A 27,611-nucleotide genomic window follows, 5' to 3' on the forward strand; every position below is an offset into this window, starting at 1 on the left:
AAAAAAACAAATGTAAAATTTACAGTAAAAATCTGGCAACTGAACTGCCTTTTTTTTTTTTTTTACAATAAAAACTGCAGTACTGTTTTTCCACTTACAGTAATATACGCAAAATGTTCCTTTTCTTCAAAAATATACAACTTTTTTTTTCTCAAATATAGGTTTTCTTTGGTTACACAACTTTTTCTTTTAAAGAATGACATTTTCTTCCTCAATTAAGTATTTCTTAATAATAAATAACAATTAAAAAAAATATATGCATTAATAAACATTTATATATGTGTATATAAAATAAAAAAATATTGTCTCAAAAATATATGACCTCTCATGAAAATCAACCATTTAAAAAAAAACTATTTTCACTAGAATATACCCCTTTTTTGTAAAAATATGCTCCCTTTTTTCACAAAAAAATGTCACTTTTTTTGTTTCGTCAACCTTATTGACTTAATTCTCAAAATGTTTACTACTTTTTGTCTCATATATTTTCATGAAAATCTACAACTTTTTCCATGACAATATTTATTTTTATTACAATTTTCACCCAAACAATGTATAACACTTTTCTTGAAATTGTGCTCCTTTAAAAAAAAAAAATTTTGAGGTGAAATTATTGCAACTGACCATATTTTTATTTTATTTAGTTTTTTTTTTAAATTTAATATAATGCATAAAAAAATTGTGTAACAATAGTATTCACTGTTAGAAACGGCCATCTGGGGCCAAACATAACTGCAATGTGGCCCTCAGTGAAAACGACTTTGACACTTCTGCTCTATCTGAAGAGAGCAATTCCATCCATCCATCCATCCAATAATGCTTAAAGATTGTGCCATAAAATGATTTTAAAAGCCATATGGGGACTGGACCTAAAAATCAGACTCTCCAGTGTTTTGGACAAGATATTGAGTATGTTAACAGATGCGATGCTGACATTTTTAGTAGTATTTGGATGAAAACATTGCAGTTTTTAGCTCTGTAGTTCTTCAAAAGGTACTGAAAAGTTTTGTTAAAAAAAAGGTTTCATGCATCTATCATGATCACAACATCCACCATGATTTTTTTTATTTATTCACATACAAAAATAGTTTCCTCTTTTATGTGGCCAGTGTGTGAAATGTGTATATTAACATGTTGCCTCTTTTGATTAGCTGTCACTAAACTGTCCATTTGTGCGTTAAAAATGTTTTTTTTTTTTTAAGGAGTGATTCCAGTGAGTTAAGTGCAAAGTGAAAATGTTTCATGCTTTCTCAAAGGGGAACAAATGTTTTTCTTTCCCTCTCCTGTCCCGCTTTGTCTTCAATGCGCTGACACCTCCTTGCTCCTCCTCCGTTTGTCTGTTTTGGGGCCAGGACATAGCCAGGGTCTCCGACGCCGTTTTACTGCTGGGATTTTCCTCCACAACGGTGTCGTCATCCGAAGAAAGTCCGTCGCATTTGTCTCCGTCGGCTTTAGTTGAAGAGAGGCCCTTCTTGCCGTAACGCCGTTGAATACGTTCTCGGATCAGCAAGCCTTTCACCAGCAGGGTCCAGTTGGAGACAACTCTCTTTTCTCGTTTCTGAACAATGCGAGAGAAAAGGTAGGTAGAATCTAATCAGTCATAAACAGATGCCTTTGAAAGAGCACACCCACACACCTCTTTTTCCTTCTGTTTTTGAATCTCTTGTTCTTCCACCCAGGCGGCCCTCAGGATCTCCTCGTGCTCCTCACACACTATGTAGCCATCAGTGCTGTAGCACAAATGGGATTTCATTTAAATAAATATAATTTCATGCAGATCCCAAATACAGATCAGCAAGTACCAGAAGGTAAGAAAAGTTGCTTTTGCATAATATTGCGAAAGAAAACGGCAGATAATATGTCTTACCTTATACATACACCATAATAATACTCACATGTTTAATGCGCCGACAATCCATCAAGGGTGCGGCTTCATAGCTTACCGAAGTCGTACTAAAACATTTTGATGGATTTCTGAGCGCCGTGTGAAATGTTTTATATTTTCAATGGAACATATAAAATGTTGGTGTTGTTTACTTGAGTCATATTGCCATCATATTGCAGTCTACACGTATCTCTTATGTTTGACTGCCATCTACTGATCACACTTATCATTACACCATGTACCAAATAAAATTGCTTCGAGGTCAGTAAGCAAAAGCAGAATTATTCCGTACATTAGGCGCACTGTCGAGTTTTGAGAAAAAAAGAGGATTTTAAGTGCGCCTTGTAGTCCGGAAAATACAATACTGTAAGCACATATCCATTACCTTGCCGTTGTTTATTACGAAGGACTACTAGAACCACACTGAAGAGAAAATATAAACAAGAATGAAATGGAATACACACAAAAATAATACGATATAAAAAAGTAAAAGTTAAATATTTTAAAGACTTTATATTTTATTTTAGCAAATAAATGGGTTAAAAATGTTTTTAAAATGTTACATTTTTGAGAAAAAAACTAGTGTATTGAAAAAGTAAGTCACAGTAAGTAAGGTGGTGATTTAAAAAATTTTTTTTGGGTAAAATTAGTAATTATCTATTTCAAGTTTTATTTTGTATATATTTGTGAACATGTGTGAAACAAGGAGAAGTAGACTTTATTTAAAAAAATAGCACAGATGTGTGGATATATGATGGGAAAAAAGGGACATATTTTATAAGTTACAATATGTTTTTTTTTGTTTTTGTTTTTAAAAGGACCACATTTTCAAGAAAAGTGTTATACATTGTTTGGGTGAAAATTGTAAAAATGCTGTTTTCAAAAAAATTTTTTTTCATGGAATAAGTTGTAGATTTTCATGAATATATATAAGACAAAAAGTAGTAAACATTTTGAGAATTAAGTCAATAAGGTTGACGAAACAAAAAAAGTTACATTTGTTTGTGAAAAAAGGGAGCATATTTTTTACAAAAAAGGGGTACATTCTGGTGAAAATAGTGAAATGGGATTTTTTTTTTTTAAATGGTTGATTTTCATGAGGTCATATATTTTTGAGACAATATTTTTTTATTTTATATACACATATATAAATATTTATTAATGCAATATATTTTTTAAATTGTTATTTATTATTTAGAAATACTTAATTGAGGAAGAAAATGTCATTCTTTAAAAGAAAAAGAACCAAAGAAAACCTATATTTGAGAAAAAAAAGTTGTATATTTTTGAAGAAAAGTTGTACTTTTTTGAAAAAAATGTTGTACATTTTAAACAAAAAAAATTGTAAATTTTTAAGAAAGAAAATTGTACATTTTTAAGAAAAAAAATTGTGCATTAAAAAAAAAAAAAGTACATTTTAAAGAAGTTGCATATTTCAATAACAAAAACTAAAAAAATGGACTTGCATTTTTCTGTGACGTCACATGATTAAAAGAAGAAAAATACTTAATTTTTGCCAACGATATCGAGGAAATGCAGACATTATAAAATAAAATTGTAAATATTTTAAAGATTTTTGTTATATTTTAGTAAAAAAATTGATTAAAAAATAGTTTTAAAAAATGTATAATTTTTGAGAAAAACAAGTATATTTTCAAGAAACAGTAAGTCACAGTAAGTAAGTTGGTGATTTAAAAAAAAATATTTGGGTAAAAATAGTAATTATCTATTTCAAGTTTTATTTTGTATATTTTTGTGAATATGTGTGAGACAAAGAGAAGTAGACATTATTTTTAAAAAGTAGCATAGATGTGGGTATATGATGAGAAAAAGGGACATGTTTTGAGAATAAGTTAAAACATGTTTTTTTTTTAAAGGAGCACATTTTCAAGAAAAGTGTTGAAAATGGTAAAAATGCTGTTTTCAAAAATAAATATCGTGGAAAAAGTGGTTGATTTTCATGAATATATGAGACAAAAAGTAGCAAACATTTTGAGAATTAAGTCAATAAGACTGACGAAACAACAAAAAAGTGACATAAGTTTGTGGAAAAAAGGGAGCATACTTTCACAAAAAAGGGGTACATTCTAGTGAAAATAGTAAAATGGTGTTTTTGAAAATGGTTGATTTTCATATATTTTTGAGACAAAAAGTATATTTTGAGACAAACAATCGTATATACATATATAAATATTTATTAATGTATATATATTTTTTAATTGTTATTTATATTGAAGTGAAGTGAATTACATTTTATATAGCGCTTTTTCTCTAGTGATTCAAAGCGCTTTACATAGTGAAACCCAATATCTTACATTTAAACCAGTGTGGGTGGCACTGGGAGCAGGTGGGTAAAGTGTCTTGCCCAAGGACACAACGACAGTGACTAGGATGGCGGAAGCGGGGATCAAACCTGGAACCCTCAAGTTGCTGGCACGGCCACTCTACCAACCGAGCTATACCGAAGAAATACTATATTTAAGAAGAAAATGTCATTGTATAAAAGAAAAAATTGTGTAACCAAAAAAAACCCTATATTTGAGAAAAAAAAGTTGTATATTTTTGAAGAAAAATAACATTTTGTGAGAAAAAGTTGTACATTTTTGAGGAAAATGTTGTACATTTTAAAGAAAAATAATTGTACATTTTAAAGAAAAAGTTGCATATTTCCATAATAAAAACATTAAAAATGGATTTTAATTTTTCTGTGACGTCACAAGAATAAAAGAAGAAAAATACTTAATTTTTGCCAACGATATCGAGGGAATGCTGACATTTCTTGGCGTGCACCACATGGGAGATCTAGCAGTGCATGATAATAAACCGCCACAATATAACCCACCAGACATTCTCAAATTATCTATGATGTCATACAATGGAACCGCAAGTCGCCAGGGCCTCAGCTCACAAAATTACATCAGCACACATGTGTGTCAAATGTGTGTGTGTGTCTAGTGCAGTGTTTTTCAACCTTTTTTGAGCCAAGGCACATTTTTTTCATTGAACACCACCAGCAGAAATCATTAAAAAATGAAAGTCAGCAGCCGATATTGACAATAAAAAGTTGTTGTCGCAATTGTTGTATATGACTTTAAACCATAACCAAGCATGCATCAATATAGCTCTTGTCTCAAAGTAGGTGTACTGTCACCACCTGTCACATCACGCCCTGACTTATTTGGACTTTTTTGCTGTTTTCCTGTGTGTAGTGTTTTAGTTCTTGTTTTGGGCTCCTATTTTGGTGTCTTTTTCTCTTTATTTGGTATTGTCTTGTAGCAGTTTCATGTCTTCCTTGACCGCTATTCCCCACACCTGCTTTGTTTTAGCAATCAAGAATATTTCAGTCGTTTTTATCCTTTTTTTCTGGGGACATTGTTGATTGTCATGTCATGTTCGGATGTACTTTGTGGACGCTGTCTTTGCTCCACAGTAAGTCTTTGCTGTCGTCCAGCATTCTGCTTTTGTTTACTTTGTCGCCAGTCCACTTTTAGTTTCATTCTGCATAGCCTTCCCTAAGCTTCAATGCCTTTTCTTAGAGACACTCACCTATTGTTTATTTTTGGTTTAAAGCGGAACATTATCACAATTTCAGAATTGTTAAAACCATTAAAAATCAGTTCCCAGTGGCTTATTATATTTTTCGAAGTTTTTTTCAAAATTTTATCCATCACGCAATATCCCTAAAAAAAGCTTCAAAGTGCCTGATTTTAACCATCGTTATAAACACCCGTCCATTTTCCTGTGACGTCACACAGTGAAGCCAACACAAACAAACATGGCGGAAAGAACAGCAAGCTATAGCGACATTAGCTCGGATTTCAGCGGCTTAATGTATTGAAACGGATGGTTGTAGTGTGGAGGCAGGTAGCGAAAACGAAATTGAAAAAGAAACTGAAGCTATTGAGCCATATCGGTTTGAACCGTATGCAAGCGAAAACGACGAAAACGACACAACAGCCAGCGACACGGGAGAAAGCGAGGACGAATTCGGCGATCGCCTTCTAACCAACGATTGGTATGTGTTTGTTTGGCATTAAAGGAAACTAACAACTATGAACTAGGTTTACAGCATATGAAATACATTTGGCAACAACATGCACTTTGAGAGTGCAGACAGCCCAATGTTCATCAATTAATATATTCTGTAGACATACCCTCATCCGTGCTCTTTTCCTGAAAGCTGATCTGTCCAGTTTTGGAGTTGATGTCAGCAGGCCAGGGAAGCTAGGGTCAATAGGGGGTTTAGCTCGCTCGTCTGCGGGAATAAACTGTCGCCATTACTTGCCGTGCTACCGAGGTCCTTTGTCCCTGAATTGCTCACACACTCCGGTAGATTCAATGGGGGTCTGGCGGCAGATTTCTTTGACTTTATCGTTGGAAATGCATCTGCTTTGAGTGTCGCAGGATATCCACACATTCTTGCCATCTCTGTCGTAGCATAGCTTTCGTCGGTAGAGTGTGCGGAACAAACGTCCAATTTCTTGCCACTTTCGCATCTTTGGGCCACTGGTGCAACTTGAATCCGTCCCTGTTCGTGTTGTTACACCCTCCGACAACACACCGACGAGGCATGATGTCTCCAAGGTACGGAAAACAGTCGAAAAAAACGGAAAATAACAGAGCTGATTTGACTCGGTGTTTGAGAAAATGGTGGATTGCTTCCCGTTGTGACGTCATCGCTCCGAGAGCGAATATTAGAAAGGCGTTTAATTCGCCAAAATTCACCCATTTAGAGTTCGGAAATCGGTTAAAAAAATATATGGTCTTTTTTCTGCAACATCAAGGTATATATTGACGCTTACATAGGTCTGGTGATAATGTTCCCCTTTAAACATTAGACACCTTTTTACATTCACGCTGCCTCCCGCTGTTTCCGACATCTACAAAGCAATTAGCTACCGGCTGCCACCCACTGACATGGAAGAGTATAACGTGGTAAGTCTGCCGATCTCCAGACAGTACAGACACTCAACAACGGCACATTATTTGCGGATTATAATTACTGGTTTGCAAAAAACATTTTTAACCCAAATAGGTGAAATTAGATCATCTCCCACAGCACACCAGACTGTATCTCACGGCACACTAGTGTGAAAAACACTGGTCTAGTGAGTGCTGTGTAGTCTTACACCGCGTGCGAATATCCCCCATGGAAGTCGAAGCCGGTGACGGCGGGGGCAGCGTCGAGGTCCAACTTCTTGGCAACGCGGTTGAGGTTGCCCAGCCTGAGGTGGACACAGCCCACCGGCAACATACAGGCTTTAAACAAGTACACGTTGCCGTAGTCGTTGCGGGGAACCTGAAAGCAACGTAAGAAGACAGGTAAATAAATGAATGCAGCTAAGTTGGATAGCCAGTGATTACCTTTCCATCCACAGCTATTGGTGGTTGATACTCTTCAGTCTGCCATTCTCCAAACAGAGCCAGGTCGTTGTCATCCTTCTGCTCGGTCGCCATGCGAGCCTTGCGGGAACGATTAGAGAAGCCTTTCACCATCTGACATGGAGACACGGAAGGTCATTAGTTCAACCCATGAGTATGAATATTACTTTAGCAAACTTCAGACCCAGAAGATCATCAACAACAAATTAAATATCGTCTCGCACCTTGTAAGGTATTTCTCCTATTCTGACAGTCCGTGCTTCTTTCAGCCACGTGTCTTTGGAGTGCAGCGTGCGCACACAATCTCTAGCACCAGGGAAGATTGGAATAGAATTTAACATCAGTAAAATTAAATGATGAATCTTATTTGCCTCTGGATTGTAAAACACAACAAACCAAAAATACTCTCCATCTATACAATTCAAACAAAAAAAGCATCTCCAATGCAATATATTCATCTGCAAAAAAACAATAGTAATTATGAAAGAATATAAAAAGAAACATGCTGTGTGTCCAAAAAGAAGCATGAGGAAGCAAAATGATTATATCGTCCTACCTCATTACTCAGATAATCTGATTCTTAAACATCAATCAATACATAATCCCTTGATACTGGACAATTAAGTACCGTATTTTCCGCACTATAAGCCACACCTAAAAACCACAAATTTTCACAAAAGCTGACAGTGCAGCTTATAACCCGGTGCGCCTTATATATGGATTAATATAAATATTTATTTTCATAAAGTTTCGGTCTCGCAACTACATCTTTTTTCCCCGTAGAAGAGGAAGCGCTTCTTCTTCTATGGTAAGCAACTGCCAAGGTAAGCACCCGCCCCCGTAGAAGAGGAAGCGCTTCTTCTTCTACGGTAAGCAACCACCCGCCCCCGTAGAAGAAGAAGCGCGCGGGTATTACGTTTCATTTCCTTTGTGTGTTCCATGTTGATATACGACTCCATGCGCGCCCACATCACAGATGGTGTCAAAAAACAAGTGAAGCACACAAATACAACACTCGCCGTCATTCCGGGTGGATTAACCAAAGAACTCCAACCGCTCGATATTGGTGTCAACAGGGCATTTAAAGCACGACTGCGAACGGCGTGGGAACAATGGATGACCGAAGGCGAACACACCTTCACTAAGACAGGGAGACAGCGCCGGACGACATACGCCAACATCTGCCAGTGGATCGTAAATGCCTGGGCGGATATTTCGGTCACAACTGTGGTCCGAGCTTTCCGGAAGGCAATGACTTCGACGAGACGGAGCCGGCCATTTTGGATCCCGTATTCGCCCAACTTTTTAATTCGGACACCGAAGGAGAAGAATTCGAGGGATTTATGAATGAAGAATAACTTCAGAAAGTGAGCGTTATGTTTATTTTGTGTGTTGTGACATTAACGTTCGAGCAACATTAAGTTATTGATGTTATTGCTCTGCACTATTTTGAATTTTACTATGTTTGTGATTGCACATTTGCACATTACCGTACATTTTGGGAGTGAACAGAGTTGTTAGAACGCTGGTTTTTAATATATTATTAAAGTTTGACTGACCTATCTGACTGTTTTTTTGACATTCCCTTTAGCGCAGTTAGATGCGGCTTATAACACGGGGCGGCTTATAGGTGGACAAAGTTTTGAAATATGCCGTTCATTGAAGGCGCGGCTTATAACACGGGGCGGCTTATGGTGCGGAAAATACGGTATAGTAACAGGATTAATACCAATGTAGAACTGATGTGTGCATTAAATGTTGATAATAATAACAACAACCATAATTAATTATTAAAAATGACCCCAAAAGGGAAAAGCGGTAAAAAATGGATGGATACAATACTAGGAAATAATTATGTTGTTATAGTAATAAGTCATAAAAAATAAACATTTTGAGAAAAAAACAGGAGTTGGTAAGTAGGAAAGTAATCATCCATCCATCTTCTTTTTTTTTTCTTTTTCTACCGCTTGTCCCTTTTGGGGTTGCAGGGGGTGCTGGAGCCTATCTCAGCTGCATTCGGGCGGAAGGCGGGGTACACCCTGGACAAGTCGCCACCTCATCGCAGGGCCAACACAGATAGAGAGACAACATTCACACTCACATTCACACACTAGGGCCAATTTAGTGTTGCCAATCAACCTATCCCCAGGTGCATGTCTTTGGAGGTGGGAGGAAGCCGGAGTACCCGGAGGGAACCCACGCAGTCACGGGGAGAACATGCAAACTCCACACAGAAAGATCGCGAGCGCAGGATCGAACCCAGGACTACACAGGACCTTTGTATTGTGAGGCACATGTACTAACCCCTGTTCCACCATGCTGTAGTAAAGTACCGTATTTTCCGGACTATAAGTCGCAGTTTTTTTCATAGTTTGGCCGGGCTCCAGTGCAACTTATAAATGTTTTTTTCCTTCTTTATTATGCATTTTTGGCAGGTGCGACTTATACTCCGGTGCGACTTATACTCCGAAAGATACGGTAATCAAATCCAACAAAATAAAAATAATTTACAATACAAAGTAAAATATATAAATATATCATTAAGTTCCAAGAATGAGGTCACATTTTTTTCCAAGGAATTCTGTTTAATTCTTGTCACAGAAAATTTGAATTATTGTGATAAAGTTCTTTATTTTCTGTAATGCAATTAATAAAACTAAAATGTCATACATTCTGGATTCATTACACATCAACTGAAATATTGCAAGCCTTTTATTATTTTAATATTGCTGATTATGACATACAGCTTAAGAAAACTCAAAAATCCGATCTCAAAAAATTAGAATATTTCCTTAGACCAAGTAAAAAAAAAAGATATATAACAGCAAAACATTACAAACATTTGAAAATGTCAATTAATGCACTCAGTACTTGGTTGGGAATCCTTTTGCACGGATTACTGCATCAATGCGGCGTGGCATGGAGGCAATCAGCCTGTGGCATTGCTGAGGTGTTATGGATGCCCAGGATGCTTCAATAGCGGCCTTCAGCTCATTTGCATTATTGGGTCTGGTGTCTTTCAGCTTCTTCTTCACAGTACCTCACAAATTATCTATGGGGTTCAGGTCAGGGGAGTTGGCAGGCCAATCGAGGACAGTAATGCCATGGTCAGTACACCAGTTACTGGTGGTTTTGGCACTTTGGGCAGGTGCCAAATCATGCTGGAAAATGAAATCATCATCTCCATAGAGCTTTTCAACAGATACACAGCTGCATTGACTCTGGACTTGATGAAACACAGTGGACCAACACCAGCAGCTGTCATGGCTCCCCAAACCATTGCTGACTGTGGGAACTTCACACTGGATTTCAAGCAACTTGGATTTTGCGATTCTCCAGCCTTCCTCCGGACTCTAGCGCCTTGACTTCCAAATGAAATACAAAACTTGCTTTCGTCTGAAAACAGGACCACTCTGCAACTGTCCAGTGCTTCTTTTCCATAGCCCAAGTCAGACGCTTCTAGGGATTTTAGAGCACTACATGCTTCCATCTGTTGAAAAGCTCTCTGGAGATGATGATTTCATTTTCCAGCATGATCTGGCACCTGCCCACAGTGCCAAAACCACCAGTAACTGGTGTACTGACCATGGCATTACTGTCCTCCATTGGCCTGCCAACTCCCCTGACCTGAACCCCATAGAGAATTTGTGGGGTATTGTGAAGAAGAAGCTGAAAGAGACCAGACCCAATAATGCAAATGAGCTAAATGGCGCTATTGAAGCATCCTGGGCATCCATAACACCTCAGCAATGCCACAGGCTGATTGCCTCCAGGCCACGCCGCATTGATGCAGTAATCCGTGCAAAAGGATTCCCAACCAAGTACTGAGTGCATTAATTGACATTTTCAAATGATTGATTTTGTTTTGCTGTTATAAATCTTTTTTTTTTACTTGGTCTGAGGAAATATTCTAATTTTTTGAGATCGGATTTTTTAGATTTCTTAAGCTGTATGCCATAATCAGCAATATTAAAATAATAAAAGGCTTGCAATACTTCAGTTGATGTGTAATGAATCCAGAATGTATGACATTTTTGTTTTTTTAATTGCATTACAGAAAATAAAGAACGTATTAACACAATATTCTAATTTTCTGAGACAGTCCTGTATGTTGTGAGGGGACTACACTACTGAGTGTGTGACGAGGCTGACCTGGAGTAGACGGGCTCTCCTCTGCAGTACCCGAGTACAGCGGCGGTGTGAGGATAGACAGCTTCATACTTGAGCAGGTGTCTCTTTAAGGCGTACAGCGGGTGGTTCTTGTACTCGGCGATGGAGACGGGCAGAGGCTTGCTGAGCATTTTCCTCTGCATCTGAGCGGGTGAAACAAAAAATAAGTATCCAAAACAGAGCTAATGCAGGCCTCGAATTTTAACTTTTTAAGGTCAAGGCAAGTGTTGCCTTAAAGGAGGGCTCATATTTTAGGGCACCAAGGCAAACATTTTTTTTTAGAGGCAGGGGCTCCAAGTTTATTCATTATTAACATCAACTTGTCAGCTTTTTGTCATTACATGATGCCTTTATCTCTATTTTTACATTTTGATAGAGGGCGGTATTTAAAAAAAATATTTATTTATGTTTTTAAGTTATGTATATTTACATGTAGATGTAGATGCTGTATCGGGACAGATCCATTAAGAGTTTGAACAGAAATATGTTGTATAGGAATTATCTATACACAATAACACATTCACAAAATTATGTGTCACCTGAATGGTTTTTGAAAAAAACACATGTAAAAAAACATGGTGTTTACTTTTTCATGTCAATATAAAACTCAAAGCAGTTCAGCTGATGAAGATGAAGTCTAATAAACAAGCTTTGTTATTCTCCAACATCGCCTCCTTGTTGTTAAGTGCAACAGTTTGGCCAAACAAAATAAAGAGGAGTGACACCTCTCACATCGAATACAGACAGCGTTTAATTCGATGAGATGACAAAACATTTGAACTAGTATTGATGTTTTTTGAACACTGATACAGTTTGCAGTTAAATTAAGCTTTCTCTGTTGCGGGTTCCAAACTCTGGAACGATCTCCCTCTCCATGTGAGACAGGCCCCTTCTTTGGCTATTTTTAAGACCCTTCTTAAAACCCATTTTTATTCACTGGCTTTTAACCCAGCATGAGACTTTGAACTGTTTTTAGCTTTTAACTTTTTGAACTATTTTTAACTTTTAAACTGTTTTTATCTAACAAACTGTTCTTAGGGTAATTTATATTTGCTTTTTAAATGTGTATTTTTATTTCTGTTTTAAATGTTATTTTTTAGTCTGTCCTTTGCCTCCATTTCTTTGTGGTGTACAGCCCTTTGTTTTTCAACTGTGCTTGTCTTTAAAGGGCTTTATAAATAAAGTTGGTATGGTATGGTAAATAAAGGACGAGTGATCATCCGAGTAAGCAAACTTAAAACTTTATAAACAAGTTCACGACACATCGCCGACACATTTCCTCATGTCATTAACTCTCAGTCGCAGCAGCTGTATTGAGAAAATAAAAGCAACATCAAATAGTTTTCTCCTTCGCTGTATACTTTTAGTGTGGGGACAACTGTGTCTGTCTCCTATATTGTCAACACCTGTCTCCATCTAAACACAGCAGTGCGCTTTTAACTGCACGCCGGAAAGCGAGGGAAAATGACCTTAAACCAAGCGCTTGGCTCCATTTAGTCCGAGGGGAAATCTCCCGATCCAAGTCCGTGTCATTAGTCCGCCATGATTATCAAGCCAAACGACGCAAGCGCGCATGCGCCTAACTTAGTGTTGCCTAAAATGCATTGATAAATGACGTTTTTCAGTAATTAAAAAATTAGACGCTTTTACTAACCGTCGTGAATTTTATACCGTTTACCGTTAATACCGTTTACCGTTACATCCCTCGTTCATTAACAAGTAAAAAGTCAAGGGCGGTCAAGGCATGTTGTTGCCGTTGCCCAATTTTTTAGGGCATTACGGCAAGTCACAAGGGCGGTCGCTGCAATTGCCACGGTTGCCGTGGTTAAATTCGAGCCCCGCAAATGTGACGATGCATCGTTTTTCACCTCCTTCTCCTCCTTTTTGTCCCGCTCATCTTCAGGCCTTGAGAACGGCTGCAGCGTCTCCTCCCACCACTCCTCCTCCACCCGCCTCTTCCTCGTCGTCGTCATCCAGGTGGGGTCGTACTTGCGTCCCAGGTCCTTCACGTAGCCGTCCCCGTCCACACACACCACGTAGGTGATTGGCCGCGTCGCTTTTTGGGAGCAAAGGTGAGGCGCGCCTACTCCGTGCTCCACGTCTACGCACATCCAGGTGGAGGTTTTGTCCAGGAAGACCTCCATCCACTCGTCAGTTTCAGGGCCGGCGTACTTTTTCGTGCTCCTTTGCTTTGTTTTTGTCACTCCTTTGCTTTCTTCTTCCGCATCTTTCACCTCCACTTTCGTTGCACCGCTTCTTCTCTTCTGGGTTGTGTTGGTCTTGTTGCTGCTGCTCCTCGGTTTTGAGTTCTCTACACCCTCCGAATCTTCACTCTCATCCTCACTGTACGCTGCAAACTCCTCATCACTCAGCTCCTCCTCGTCCTCACTGGGGCTCTCTTCCTTGTAGCTGACCTTAGAGGCGATGCTGCGTCGCTTGGAGTTCTTCGGTCTCTGCCCGCCTCCTGACACTCTAACTTTCTTCTCCTTCTCCTCCTCTTCGTCCTTGAATTCTTTCCTCTTTGCCTTTTTCCCTCCTCTGCCTCCAGCACTCTTTCCTCCTCCAGCCATTCTTTTACTGCCTGGAGAGATTTTCCCCTCAGCCGAGCTGCTCTTAGACGCTCCCTGGCTCTGCTGGGTTTTTTCGGGACAATCAGACGACGCTGCTGTCCCTTTAGCCTGCATGTGAGACACAGATAGCGGACATTTCAGCTACAATGTGACCACACAGATACAGTGCAGAAGCTTGTTCTGGATTAAAGGGAGCTATCATAAACACAACAGACTAGGTCTGTCAAATGATTAATCTTTCTCAGATTTTAGAATTTGGATTAATTATTAATCACAGGCGATTACTCGTTTGCATACTTAAAATTTGCTTCGAAAAAGACCCCAGTATTTGTACAAAAAAGCTAATTTTATTTTTAGAATGTCATCCAGGAACATTTCTATACGTTTTACTTGAACGCATGTCATTTATTTGCACAAAACTTAGTAACAGTTTTATCTAAAATTCTTTCAGGCTGTATTTTGGCGTGAAATTTGCCAGAGAGCACACCAGTCGGAGTCTCCCCACTCTTTTTTGTACGGACGTATGCATTGATCTGAACACTGACAGTATAGCGGTTAAGGTAAAAGAGCGTGTACGGGTAAAACTAATTGCATGCTTAATCTAAGTGTATTCATGATTAATGCACAATTTTTTGTGATTAACCACATGGGTTAATGCGTTAATTTTGACAGCCCTACAAAATACATTAAAAAAAAAAACTGTACTGTATTGTATTTCAGTAGCCAGTATATATTTACTCTATGAAACAGGAGTGTCCAAAATGACAGCTAATTTTTAACGACACAGCACATTCTAAAAATAGAATGACTACAAAAGAGAGCAAAAAGATCTCCAAGTAATAACCTGTGATTAATCATGATTAGTCTAAAGTCAAAAGTGTGATTAATCTAATTAAAAAAACAATTTGACAGCACTGAGTTACAATAATGTGTAACATTTTAAATTTTTACAAATATGTATTATTTTTGTACTGTATCTCCAAATTTTGTATGTGTGTTTTAGAGATGTCCGATATATATTGTCCAACTCTTAATTACCGATTCCGATATCAACCGATACCGATATATACAGTCGTGGAATTAACACATTATTATGCCTAATTTTGTTGTGATGCACCGCTGGATGCATTAAACAATGTAACAAGGTTTTCCAAAATAAACCCACTCAAGTTATGGAAAAAAATGCCAACATGGCACTGCCATATTTATTATTGAAGTCACAAAGTGCATTATTTTTTTTAACATGCCTCAAAACTGCAGCTTGGAATTTGGGACATGCTCTCCCTGAGAGAACATGAGGAGGTTGAGGTGGGGGGGGGATATTGTAGCGTCCCGGAAGAGCATACTTGCCAATTTTGAGACCTCCGATTTCGGGAGGTGGGGGGCGGGGGGCGTGGTTAAGAGGGGAGGAGTATATTTACAGCTAGGATTCACCAAGTATTTTATATATATATATATATATATATATATATATATATATATATATATATATATATATATATATATATATATATATATATAAGAAATACTAAGTCAAGTATTTCATATATATATAAGAAATACTAAGTCAAGTATTTCATATATATATATATATATATATATATATATATATATATATATATATATATATAAATAAATAAAATAAATACTTGGGCGTGGTTAAGAGGGGAGGAGTATATTTACAGCTAGGATTCACCAAGTATTTTATATATATATATAAGAAATACTAAGTCAAGTATTTCATATATATATATAAGAAATACTAAGTCAAGTATTTCATATATATATATATATATATATATATATATATAAATAAAATAAATAAATACTTGAATTTCAGAGTTCATTTATTTACACATATACACACACATAACACTCATCTACTCATTGTTGAGTTAAGGGTTGAATTGTCCATCCTTGTTCTATTTGTCACTATTTTTCTAACCATGCTGAACACCCTCACTGATGATGCATTGCTTTGTGGCACGCAAAAAGTGCTTTCATCAAATGCACTAGATGGCAGTATTGTCCTGTTTAAGAGTGTCACAACATTGCTGTTTACGGCAGACGAACTGCTTTATGGTAGACGAAATGCTGTTGTTGTGTGTTGTTGCCGCGGCTGGGAGGACGTTAATGAAACTGCCTACCAATAAACCCACATAAGAAACCAAGAACTCGCCCTCGATCATACTACAGTTATAACGTGATTGGGCAGGTACGCTGTTTATATTGTGTGCCTGAATTTCGGGAGAAAATTTGTCCCGGGAGGTTTTCGGGAGAGACGCTGAATTTCGGGAGTCTCCCGGAAAATCCGGGAAGGTTGGCAAGTATGCGGAAGAGTTAATGCTGCAAGGGGTTCTGGGTATATGTTCTGTTGTGTTTATGTTGTGCTACGGTGCGGATGTTCTCCCGAAATGTGTATGTCATTCTTGTTTGGTGTGGGTTCACAGTGTGGCGCATATTTGTAACAGTGTTAAAAGTTGTTTATACGGCCACCCTCAGTGTGACCTGTATGGTTGTTGACCAAGTATGCCTTGCATTCACTTGTGTGTGTGAAAAGCCGTAGATATTACGTGATTGGGCCGGCACGCAAAGGAAGTGCCTTTAAGGTTTATTGGCGCTCTGTACTTCTCCCTACGTCCGTGTACCACTCCGTACAGCGGCGTTTTAAAAAGTCATACAATTTACGTTTTGAAACCGATACTGATAATTTCCAATATTACCGGTACATTTTAAAGCATTTATCGGCCGATATTATCGGACATCTCTAGTGTGTTTCCTAACTAAAACATTCAAACTATTTTGTGATATTTTTGTGAACCTTGGAGCCTACAGTTTTGCATGTGTATCTTGACGGTGATGGTACCTTGGCTGCAGCAGCTTTGAGAGGAATGGGCTGCAGAGAAAGCACCAAGCGACATAAGACTCGCAGAGACCTGAGGACCAACAAGAAGAGCTGCAGGCAACACAAAAAAAGCCATTAAATATGTCTTGTATTGATTCCATGGCACTGGTGCAGGTGAAATACTAGTAGTACCAACATGCGTCATCTCCTGGTGGTTCTTTGCCGACAGGCTGGCCAGGCGTCTCTCCAGCAGAGAACGAGGGTTTGAATCCCCCTCGAAGGAAAGACCGGGGTTGAGCGTGAAAGTTGCTCGGAACCTGAAAGAAGAGACATGAACTTACTCTGCGTCTTGTGAGCTCCGTTTACGTTTATTTCCACTGAGTACACACCATTTGAGGAGCCCACCGATGTAGTTTTGGTCTACGTGTTCCCTGGTGACAGCCGTGATGCGAGCAGGCAGCAGCGAGAGTGTGATGGCCAGCAGGTCGGGTTCACAGCACAGACGGTTGCGGAACATTCCGCTGGCTAACAGACACATGAGGTGCACCTGGGACAGCATCTCAACATCATTGACCAATAAACCTCACAGATGGAGGTCTGTGTGTGTGCGTGTGTGTGTGTGTGTGTTCACCTTGTGTGTGTCTATCAGCAGGTCCTTCTTGTAGCGGTTCATCATTCGCTTCAGGTACATCTCAAATTCAGCCTTTTTCTTCTGCCTGCAAAGCAAGAGCAGAAACTTTACTACTTTGTCAAAATGACTGCTGTCAACACGGTCATTAAAACGACAAAGAATAGTACAACTTATGGCTCCAGGTAACACCTCTATTCAATTAACCACCGATTCTCCAATAGGCAAAAACATTGCTGTGGCTGTAGGCAACCTCTTGGTGTACTGTAGTTCAAATTATATTCGATTAAAAATAGTTTTGTTTATACTTTATTTCCATTTCCTTACAAGACTGCAGTAATTAATTAGCTTTATTTATCTCTGCATGTGCTCTAAAGTGGGTCTTATTTGTAATGATTCGTAATCAATTAAAAATTGTTTTTAATAGATTTAATGTTTATACTGTATATATATTTATTATTATTTATTTTTTATTCTGTCTTGTCCAGCCACTTTATTAAATGTTTAGATAGAATTTTATTAGGCAAAAACAGTTTTCTTTTAAGTAATATATACATTTATAAGAGCTGTTTACCTTTTTTTTTTTTTTGGCGGAATGCAGTTAATCATAGAACTGGCACCCAATGTTATTAAACGAGTATTGATTTTAAATGGAGAATCGTTTCGAATCGAGGAACAAATTGTTACCCCCAAGAATCGAATCGGATCGTGTGGTGCCCAAAGATTCACAGGGGGCAGGGGGGACGGGACTGGAGCCTATCCCAGCTGCATTCTGGCAGAATGCAGGGTACACCCTGGACAAGTCACCCCCTCATTGATCGCTGAAGCCAGTGAAGTTAAAGATCAGTTTGTGAGGTACTTACATTATTAAAAGTTATATTGTTAGTTAACTTTTCTAAGGAACAGCATTTTCCGGACTGATATTAAAAAAATGTCAACTCTAGAGGACACTACATGTCATAAAAGTTGAAAGACACTAAAGTAAACATTATTGTTTTACATTGTCATTTTAAAGACACATCTATGTTTTTTTTAACATTTGCTTGAAACAGTTGATGTCCCTGCACAATTATTTACACTTTAAAAATCATGTTTGTAGTAACAAAAATTATTAGAACATTTTAGCATTATCTTTGTGTTCAATTACATAAACATTCCTGCCACTTCATTTTCCACACTATGGCATTTTTAAGTCTTTGTTTTTTTTTTTACATTTACCGTAATAATATTGAACCGTGGCCTTTATACCGTGATAATGTCATAGATTTTGATATGGTTACATCCTTAATAATGATCCTTTCGCAGGTTCACATACAGAAGCTTTGTTGCGACGTCTACTTCCTCTATTTAATCACGATTGACGACCTCTCGGCGCTGCGCTCCAGCTAAGCCAGGGGTCGGCAACCCGCGACTCCGGGACTCTTTGATCACTCTGATGCGGCTAAGCTACATACTTGCCGACCCCTCCGATTTTCCCGGGAGACTTCCAGATTTCAGTGCCTCTCGCAGAAAACTCCCAGGATTAATATTCTCCGATTTTCACCCTTACAATAACAATAAGGGCGTGCCATGATGGTACAGCATTTAGCGCCCTCTACAATCTGTATAAACAGCGTGCCAGCCCAGCCTCTTGTTATATGAATCTTCTGCTTGCACACGCAAGTGACAGCAAGGCATACTTGGTCAAGAGCCACACAGGTTACACTGACGGTGGCCATATAAAACAACTTTAACACTCTTACTAATAATGCGCCACACTTTGAACCAAAACCAAACAAGAATGACAAACACATTTCGGGAGAACATCTGCACCTTAACACAACATAAACACAACAGAACAAATACCCAGAATCCCATGCAGCCCTGACTCTTCCGGGCTACCTTATACACCCCTGCTACCACCAAACCCCGCCCCCACCCCAACCCAACCCTGCGTCGGTTGAGGTGGGCGGGGTTTGGTTGTCGCTGACAATGGACAAAGTCTAACAAATCAAATTTGACTATGAATATTTTAGTCGCAGACAGCCCTACTATCTACTACTCATTTAAATTATTAGTTTTTTGCCTTCAAAGTCTTCAATCAATCAATCAAAGTTTATTTATATAGTGGGTTCATGTATTATTTGTGCAAGCTCAAAACTGTCAATTATAGTTTGGAGCGCCACGCTCTGAGGGTCTAACAGAGTATTCATGTCCATCCATCCACTGGAGTACACCCTGGACAAGTCGCCACCTCATCACAGGGCCAACACAGATACACATACGTAATTCAAACTCACATTCACACATAGTATTCGTGTTAATATTAACATCGCACATGATAATTATATTATCTGCATAAGTCACTAGGTCAGCAATTAACCCTGAGAATTCACTGACAGAATCTTCCTGTGTCCAGAAAGTATTTTCTGTGTTGTTAAACAGTGATACATTAGCAAAGAAAACAAAATAAAAAGATTTTGAGAAAGTAAAAATATCCACCATATCTCTCTAGTATTGATCAAATACTGACACTAGTACTACTTTTTTACTAGAGCTGTTATTGCCCTAAACTCTGCACTTACCTGAACACTCACCACTTTATTAACTTGCTTACCTCTGATAGAGATCTGCTGTGCAATGTTTTTAACATTTTTATTATGTTTTTACAGTTTTTATTATTGTTTGTTGTCTTAATAGTATTTTATGTACCGGTAGGTTGTTTTAAAAGCACTGAGCTGGATTGGTGTTCAGTTTCGTTGTTTCCATGCAATGACAAAGGTATTCTGATTCTGATTTTTCTGCTGTAATGCGGCTCCATCCAAGTTTCTTAAAGTTTACTGAGCACTCATTTTTTGGTGTGGCTTAAGGCTAGCTTGCTCTTGGTGTGTAACATGTTTAGCCTTGTCCTTAAGTGATAATAGTATTTGATATCGATACTTAGGATTCTAAGAAATGCAGTTTATTTGCTGTAATATAGGTTATTATTAACTTCGGGGAGCGGCTCCACACTGTGTATGGCGATATATTATCCATCCATCCATTTTCTACCGCTTATTACCTTCGGGGTCGCGGGGGGCGCAGTATCAGCCAGAGGGAATCAACATTGGCATTAAAGGCCTACTGAAACCCACTACTACTGACCACGCAGTCTGATAGTTTATATATCAATGATGAAATCTTAACATTGTAACACATGCCAATACGGCCGGGTTAGCTTACTAAAGTGCAATTTTTAAATTTTGCGCAAAATATCCTGCTGAAAACGTCTCGGTATGATGACGCCTGCGCGTGACGTCACGGATTGTAGAGGACATTTTGGGACAGCATGTTGGTCGTCTGTTTTCATCGCAAAAGTCCACAGTATTCTGGACATCTGTGTTGGTGAATCTTTTGCAATTTGTTCAATGGAGACAGCAAAGAAGAAAGCTGTAGGTGGGAAGCGGTGTATTGCGGCAGGTGTTGTGCCGGATAACGCACCCCCGCCGTAGAATGCACCCCCTGACTGTTGTGCCGGATAACACAGCCGGTGTTTCATTGTTTACATTCCCGAAAGATGACAGTCAAGCTTTACCATTGGCCTGTGGAGAACTGGGACAACAGAGACTCTTACCAGGAGGACTTTGAGTTGGATGCGCAGACGCGGTACCGTGAGTACGCATGCAGCTGCGGCTTCCAAACATTTGATCGCTTGCCCGTACGTGCGTGCCGCTATGTACATGTCACGTAAGTAACTTTGGGGAAATATATGTGCTGTATGAACTTTGGGGAGGTGAACGGTACTTTGGGCTGTGGGATTGAGTGTGTTGTGCAGGTGTTTGAGTTGTATTGGCGGGTTATATGGACGGGAGGGGGGAGGTGTTTTTTATGCGAGATTAATTTGTGGCATATTAAATATAAGCCTGATTGTGTTGTGGCTAATAGAGTATATACAGGTAAAAGCCAGTAAATTAGAATATTTTGAAAAACTTGATTTATTTCAGTAATTGCATTCAAAAGGTGTAACTTGTACATTATATTTATTCATTGCACACAGACTGATGCATTCAAATGTTTATTTCATTTAATTTTGATGATTTGAAGTGGCAACAAATGAAAATCCAAAATTCCGTGTGTCACAAAATTAGAATATTACTTAAGGCTAATACAAAAAAGGGATTTTTAGAAATGTTGGCCAACTGAAAAGTATGAAAATGAAAAATATGAGCATGTACAATACTCAATACTTGGTTGGAGCTCCTTTTGCCTCAATTACTGCGTTAATGCGGCGTGGCATGGAGTCGATGAGTTTCTGGCACTGCTCAGGTGTTATGAGAGCCCAGGTTGCTCTGATAGTGGCCTTCAACTCTTCTGCGTTTTTGGGTCTGGCATTCTGCATCTTCCTTTTCACAATTCCCCACAGATTTTCTATGGGGCTAAGGTCAGGGGAGTTGGCGCGCCAATTTAGAACAGAAATACCATGGTCCGTAAACCAGGCACGGGTAGATTTTGCGCTGTGTGCAGGCGCCAAGTCCTGTTGGAACTTGAAATCTCCATCTCCATAGAGCAGGTCAGCAGCAGGAAGCATGAAGTGCTCTAAAACTTGCTGGTAGACGGCTGCGTTGACCCTGGATCTCAGGAAACAGAGTGGACCGACACCAGCAGATGACATGGCACCCCAAACCATCACTGATGGTGGAAACTTTACACTAGACTTCAGGCAACGTGGATCCTGTGCCTCTCCTGTCTTCCTCCAGACTCTGGGACCTCGATTTCCAAAAGAAATGCAAAATTTGCATGGTTGGGTGATGGTTTGGGGTGCCATGTCATCTGCTGGTGTCGGTCCACTCTGTTTCCTGAGATCCAGGGTCAACGCAGCCGTCTACCAGCAAGTTTTAGAGCACTTCATGCTTCCTGCTGCTGACCTGCTCTATGGAGATGGAGATTTCAAGTTCCAACAGGACTTGGCGCCTGCACACAGCGCAAAATCTACCCGTGCCTGGTTTACGGACCATGGTATTTCTGTTCTAAATTGGCCCGCCAACTCCCCTGACCTTAGCCCCATAGAAAATCTGTGGGGTATTGTGAAAAGGAAGATGCAGAATGCCAGACCCAAAAACGCAGAAGAGTTGAAGGCCACTATCAGAGCAACCTGGGCTCTCATAACACCTGAGCAGTGCCAGAAACTCATCGACTCCATGCCACGCCGCATTAACGCAGTAATTGAGGCAAAAGGAGCTCCAACCAAGTATTGAGTATTGTACATGCTCATATTTTTCATTTTCATACTTTTCAGTTGGCCAACATTTCTAAAAATCCCTTTTTTGTATTAGCCTTAAGTAATATTCTAATTTTGTGACACACGGAATTTTGGATTTTCATTTGTTGCCACTTCAAATCATCAAAATTAAATGAAATAAACATTTGAATGCATCAGTCTGTGTGCAATGAATAAATATAATGTACAAGTTACACCTTTTGAATGCAATTACTGAAATAAATCAAGTTTTTCAAAATATTCTAATTTACTGGCTTTTACCTGTATATGTCTTGTGTTTATTTACTGTTTTAGTCATTCCCAGCTGAATATCAGGTCCCACCCGCCTCTCACAGCATCTTCCCTATCTGAATCGCTCCCACTGCCCTCTAGTCCTTCACTCTCACTTTCCTCATCCACAAATCTTTCATCCTCGCTCAAATGAATTGGGAAATCGTCGCTTTCTCGGTCCGAATCGCTCTCGCTGCTGGTGGCCACGATTGTAAACAATGTGCGGATGTGAGGAGCTCCACAACCTGTGACGTCACGCTACTCGTCTGCTACTTCCGGTACAGGCAAGGCTTTTTTTTATCAGCGACCAAAAGTTGCGAACTTTATCGTCGATATTCTCTACTAAATCTTTTCAGCAAAAATATGGCAATATCGCGAAATGATCAAGTATGACACATAGAATGGACCTGCTTTCCCCGTTTAAATAAGAACATTTTCAGTAGGCCTTTAAAAAGCATTAATCGGCAATGACAATCACATTATTTTTTTTAAATGAAAATCGGTCGATACTGATTGATGGCCGATCAATCGGCACTTTTCAACGGTTTGAAGAAGTGAACGCCCCATCCAAATAGGTGGAGCATTTACTGTACATCAATCACAAGCATATCCAAGATAACTCACTTTTTCCTGACTTCGGGGGTCTCGATTTCTATCAGCACAGACTCAGAAGGTAGGACTGGTTCTGGAAGTTCTGTTGGCCCCAGAGGCTCGGATAATTCTAACAAACAAAAATGTTAGCTTTAAAAAAACAAACCCAGTGTTATTTCTTTACTAAACTCCACTTACCTTCCACTTCCTCCCAATCATCCTCCTCTTCCTCACTTTCATCCTCCTCTTCATCCTCCTCGACTTTCTGGTCTTTCTTTGTGGCCAAGGAGGCTGCTAAGCTCATCTTGTTGTCACGACGCGTGCTCTTAACTGGTGAAGGTTGGAAGTGCTTGCTAGTGATGACGCTCCTCGAGGGGACATTCCCAGCTCGTTGGTCTCTAGAGGAACGTGGCTTGAGGTTGACCTTCCTTTTGAGGGTCTCCTCCACCAATGTGTTGTCATCGCCTAAGAATAAAGACAAGCAGAAACCATTTTAACCAAATAGTTTGGAGGAATAAACAGTTTCAGTTGGAATAAGTCACTTCTAGAATGCCGATAAAAAAGTATTCTTCATCGGCTTTGTTTTTTTTTTTTATTGCGTTAAAAAAAATGTAATCATGACATCAAAGTTAGTTATAACAAAATCAAAATAATCCCATCCAATCCCCTTTATTTACATAGCACTATTAACAACAGAACTGCTTTCAGAGTGCTGCAAATAAAAAGAAACAATAAAAAGCAAATACAATAAAAGAATTTAAAACAAAACAGGTAAAAAAAAAAATCAATAAAACAGAATAAATCAATAAAAAATATTTAGAAAAAGTAAATAAAATAGAATAAAACAATAAAATAAACAGAGGACCACAAGACTCATGCCGATTTATAAGCCAGAGAATAAAAGTGGATTTGAAGCTTCGGAGCCCAGTCTGGATTGTATTTTTTTTTACTCATCCTCCCCCAGCGTTTACCTTTTTCCCATCAGCGTTCCTGTTCTGTAACCCTGTACACTGTTTGTCTAATCTTGAACGGGTTTGTGCTGAAAACAACGTTTTGTTGTACTTGTGCAATGACAATAAAGACCTACCCTACTCTATTAATTGGCTATAGCGATCACATGCGTTTCATAGAAATCGGCCGGTACTGATCGGCGGCCAATCGATTGGCACATCCCTAGTCTGCACCATACCGAAGCAAAATGAGTTGATAACGCCAGCCAAGGATGGGAAAAAAATATTGCACATTTATCCATGTAAATATAGATAAGCTGCTGATGGTGTGTTTGATGGAGATTCCGTAGAAGTCCTCTCTCCAAGATACATGCTGTACATAAGTATTAAATTTCTTCATAAAACTTCTTAGTTCTTAGTACTTGTTTTATACAATTTGTATTATCTAAAAGTTGTTTTTTTTAAAGGCATGTTACATGATAAAATTGTGCGGTTTTGTTTTGATATTAATTCATTTTAATGGGTGACATTGGTTTGAAGTGTTTTGAGTCATAAAACCAATTACGCTTTGATTGATTGATTGAGAAGTTTATTGACATCTTAAAAGAATGGAATCCATGTAATGCTTTAAAAAGGCAAATGGATGGCACAAAAAACAAAAAGGCTTGTTTCCATTGTGGTCCATTAAATATTCATCACATTTGATACATTCAATAATACAAGATATATAACCTGTAACATGCATATAAAAAAATTACGTTAAATTTTTTTTAAATAAATGATGTACATACACAGTATACATGTCAGGTGATTTGAAAAACAATATATACAAAAAATGGGGGACGGGGGTTATAGACACTATGTACATGACACTATGTACATGTTGACTCCAAGAGTGTGCAAAACAGAATGATAATGTGTGTGTATGTATACACATATATATATATATATATATATATATATATATATATATATATATATATATATATATATATATATATATATATATATACATACACATGCACCATAACCACATATAAACCTGTTTGATGCTTCGAAGAGTTGCTGGGGATCAATTTTGGTTCAGATCAGGTAGAGGTTGAGCTGAGCCATGATTTTATGGCAGTTTTAACATTTAGTAGGGAAGTTCGAATTTGAAGGTCTGCTGGTAGTGCATTCCACTACCAACAGATGGCAAGGTGGCCATTAATATTCAGTTGAATATGCTACAAAGACAACATATTTGATGTTCAAACTGATAAACATTTTTTTTTGTTGCAAATAATCATTAACTTTAGAATTTGATGCCAGCAACACGTGACAAAGAAGTTGGGAATGGTGGCAATAAATACTGATAAAGTTGAGGAATGCTCATCAAACACTTATTTGGAACATCCCACAGGTGAACAGGCAAATTGGGAACAGGTGGGTGCCATGATTGGGTATAAAAGTAGATTCCATGAAATGCTCAGTCATTCACAAACAAGGATGGGGCGAGGGTCACCACTTTGTCAACAAATGCGTGAGCAAATTGTTGAACAGTTTAAGAAAAACCTTTCTCAACCAGCTATTGCAAAGAATTTAGGAATTTCACCATCTACGGTCCGTAATATCATCAAAGGGTTCAGAGAATCTGGAGAAATCACTGCACGTAAGCAGCTAAGCCCGTGACCTTCGATCCCTCAGGCTGTACTGCATCAACAAGCGACATCAGTGTGTAAAGGATATCACCACATGGGCTCAGGAACACTTCAGAAACCCACTGTCAGTAACTACAGTTGGTCGCTACATCTGTAAGTGCAAGTTAAAACTCTCCTATGCAAGGCGAAAACCGCTTATCAACAACACCCAGAAACGCCGTCGGCTTCGCTGGGCCTGAGCTCATCTAAGATGGACTGATACAAAGTGGAAACGTGTTCTGTGGTCTGACGAGTCCACATTACAAATTGTTTTTGGAAACTGTGGACGTCGTGTCCTCCGGACCAAAGAGGAAAAGAACCATCAGGATTGTTATAGGCGCAAAGTTGAAAAGCCAGCATCTGTGATGGTATGGGGGTGTATTAGTGCCCAAGACATGGGTAACTTACACATCTGTGAAGGCGCCATTAATGCTGAAAGGTACATACAGGTTTTGGAGCAACATATGTTGCCATCCAAGCAACGTTACCATGGATGCCCCTGCTTATTTCAGCAAGACAATACCAAGCCACGAATTACATCAACGTGGCTTCATAGTAAAAGAGTGCAGGTACTAGACTGGCCTGCCTGTAGTCCAGACCTGTCTCCCATTGAAAATGTGTGGCGCATTATGAAGCCTAAAATACCACAACGGAGACCGTTGAACAACTTAAGCTGTACATCAAGCAAGAATGGGAAATAATTCCACCTGAGAGGCTTTAAAAAATGTGTCTCCTCAGTTCCCAAACGTTTACTGAGTGTTGTTAAAAGGAAAGGCCATGTAACACATTGGTGAACATGCCCTTTCCCAACTACTTTGGCAAGTGTTGCAGCCATGAAATTCTGAGTTAATTATTATTTGCAAAAAAAAAATAAAGTTTATGAGTTTGAACATCAAATATGTTGTCTTTGTAGTGCATTCAATTGAATATGGGTTGAAAAAGATTTGCAAATCATTGTATTCCGTTTATATTTACATCCAACACAATTTCCCAACTCATATGGAAACGGGGTTTGTACAAGTACGAATACTACACCGATTGCACTTCCTGACAGATAGTCGAGATAAAAGCCGTTATTTAACATACTTGTATAATAATGTTGCTGCTTTTTCAATACCTGCGTCTTTTCTCTTCGCCTTCATCCCTTGCTTCAGTTTCTTTGTAGCGACATCTGCCTTCTCGCAGCCAGCCCGCTTTGCCATCTTCTTCGTCTTCCTTTCGATCACAAAAAAAGGACGTACAAAAGAATTCTCTCGTTTCCCCGCGTTAAAATTCAATCCTCGGGAAATAAGAAGTTATTCAACATTTGGGAAAGTGGAGCTTTCATAACACGACAGCGGCAACGCTGCCTGCGGTAGGCGGGGCTGTGATGTCACTTCCGGCACTCTTCTTCGCTCGTGATTAT

General features: G+C 38.8%; 1 protein-coding gene across 1 annotated transcript; it reads right to left on the reverse strand.

Moving 5' to 3' along the window:
• Positions 1-1,048: 1,048 nt before the first annotated feature.
• xpc (xeroderma pigmentosum, complementation group C) lies at positions 1,049-27,611 on the reverse strand. Its single transcript, XM_061974436.2, has 14 exons — positions 27,324-27,611; positions 23,776-24,042; positions 23,611-23,707; positions 17,484-17,568; positions 17,242-17,399; positions 17,049-17,169; positions 16,874-16,963; positions 13,306-14,115; positions 11,420-11,580; positions 7,492-7,573; positions 7,250-7,381; positions 7,015-7,184; positions 1,637-1,730; positions 1,049-1,558 (listed from the first exon to the last, which is right to left on the reverse strand). Exons 1-14 carry the CDS (start codon positions 27,406-27,408, stop codon positions 1,241-1,243), a joined length of 2,670 nt encoding a protein of 889 aa, XP_061830420.1. The 5' UTR covers positions 27,409-27,611; the 3' UTR covers positions 1,049-1,240.

The sequence above is a fragment of the Nerophis lumbriciformis genome, linkage group LG01, assembly GCF_033978685.3.
Source record: "Nerophis lumbriciformis linkage group LG01, RoL_Nlum_v2.1, whole genome shotgun sequence".
Taxonomy (NCBI): Eukaryota; Metazoa; Chordata; class Actinopteri; order Syngnathiformes; family Syngnathidae; genus Nerophis; species Nerophis lumbriciformis.

What these genes read in the sequence shown, in the direction of transcription:
- xpc (XM_061974436.2), bottom strand. Translation starts at nt 27,408, where the DNA reads ATGGCAAAGCGGGCTGGCTGCGAGAAGGCAGATGTCGCTACAAAGAAA. An exon ending in ACCCCCGAAGTCAGGAAAAA is followed by an intron (nt 17,569 to 23,610) that starts GTGAGTTATCTT and finishes CTTGCTTTGCAG; the next exon opens with GCAGAAGAAAAAGGCTGAAT. An exon ending in GGGGGATATTCGCACGCGGT is followed by an intron (nt 1,731 to 7,014) that starts GTAAGACTACAC and finishes TTTGTGCTACAG; the next exon opens with CACTGATGGCTACATAGTGT.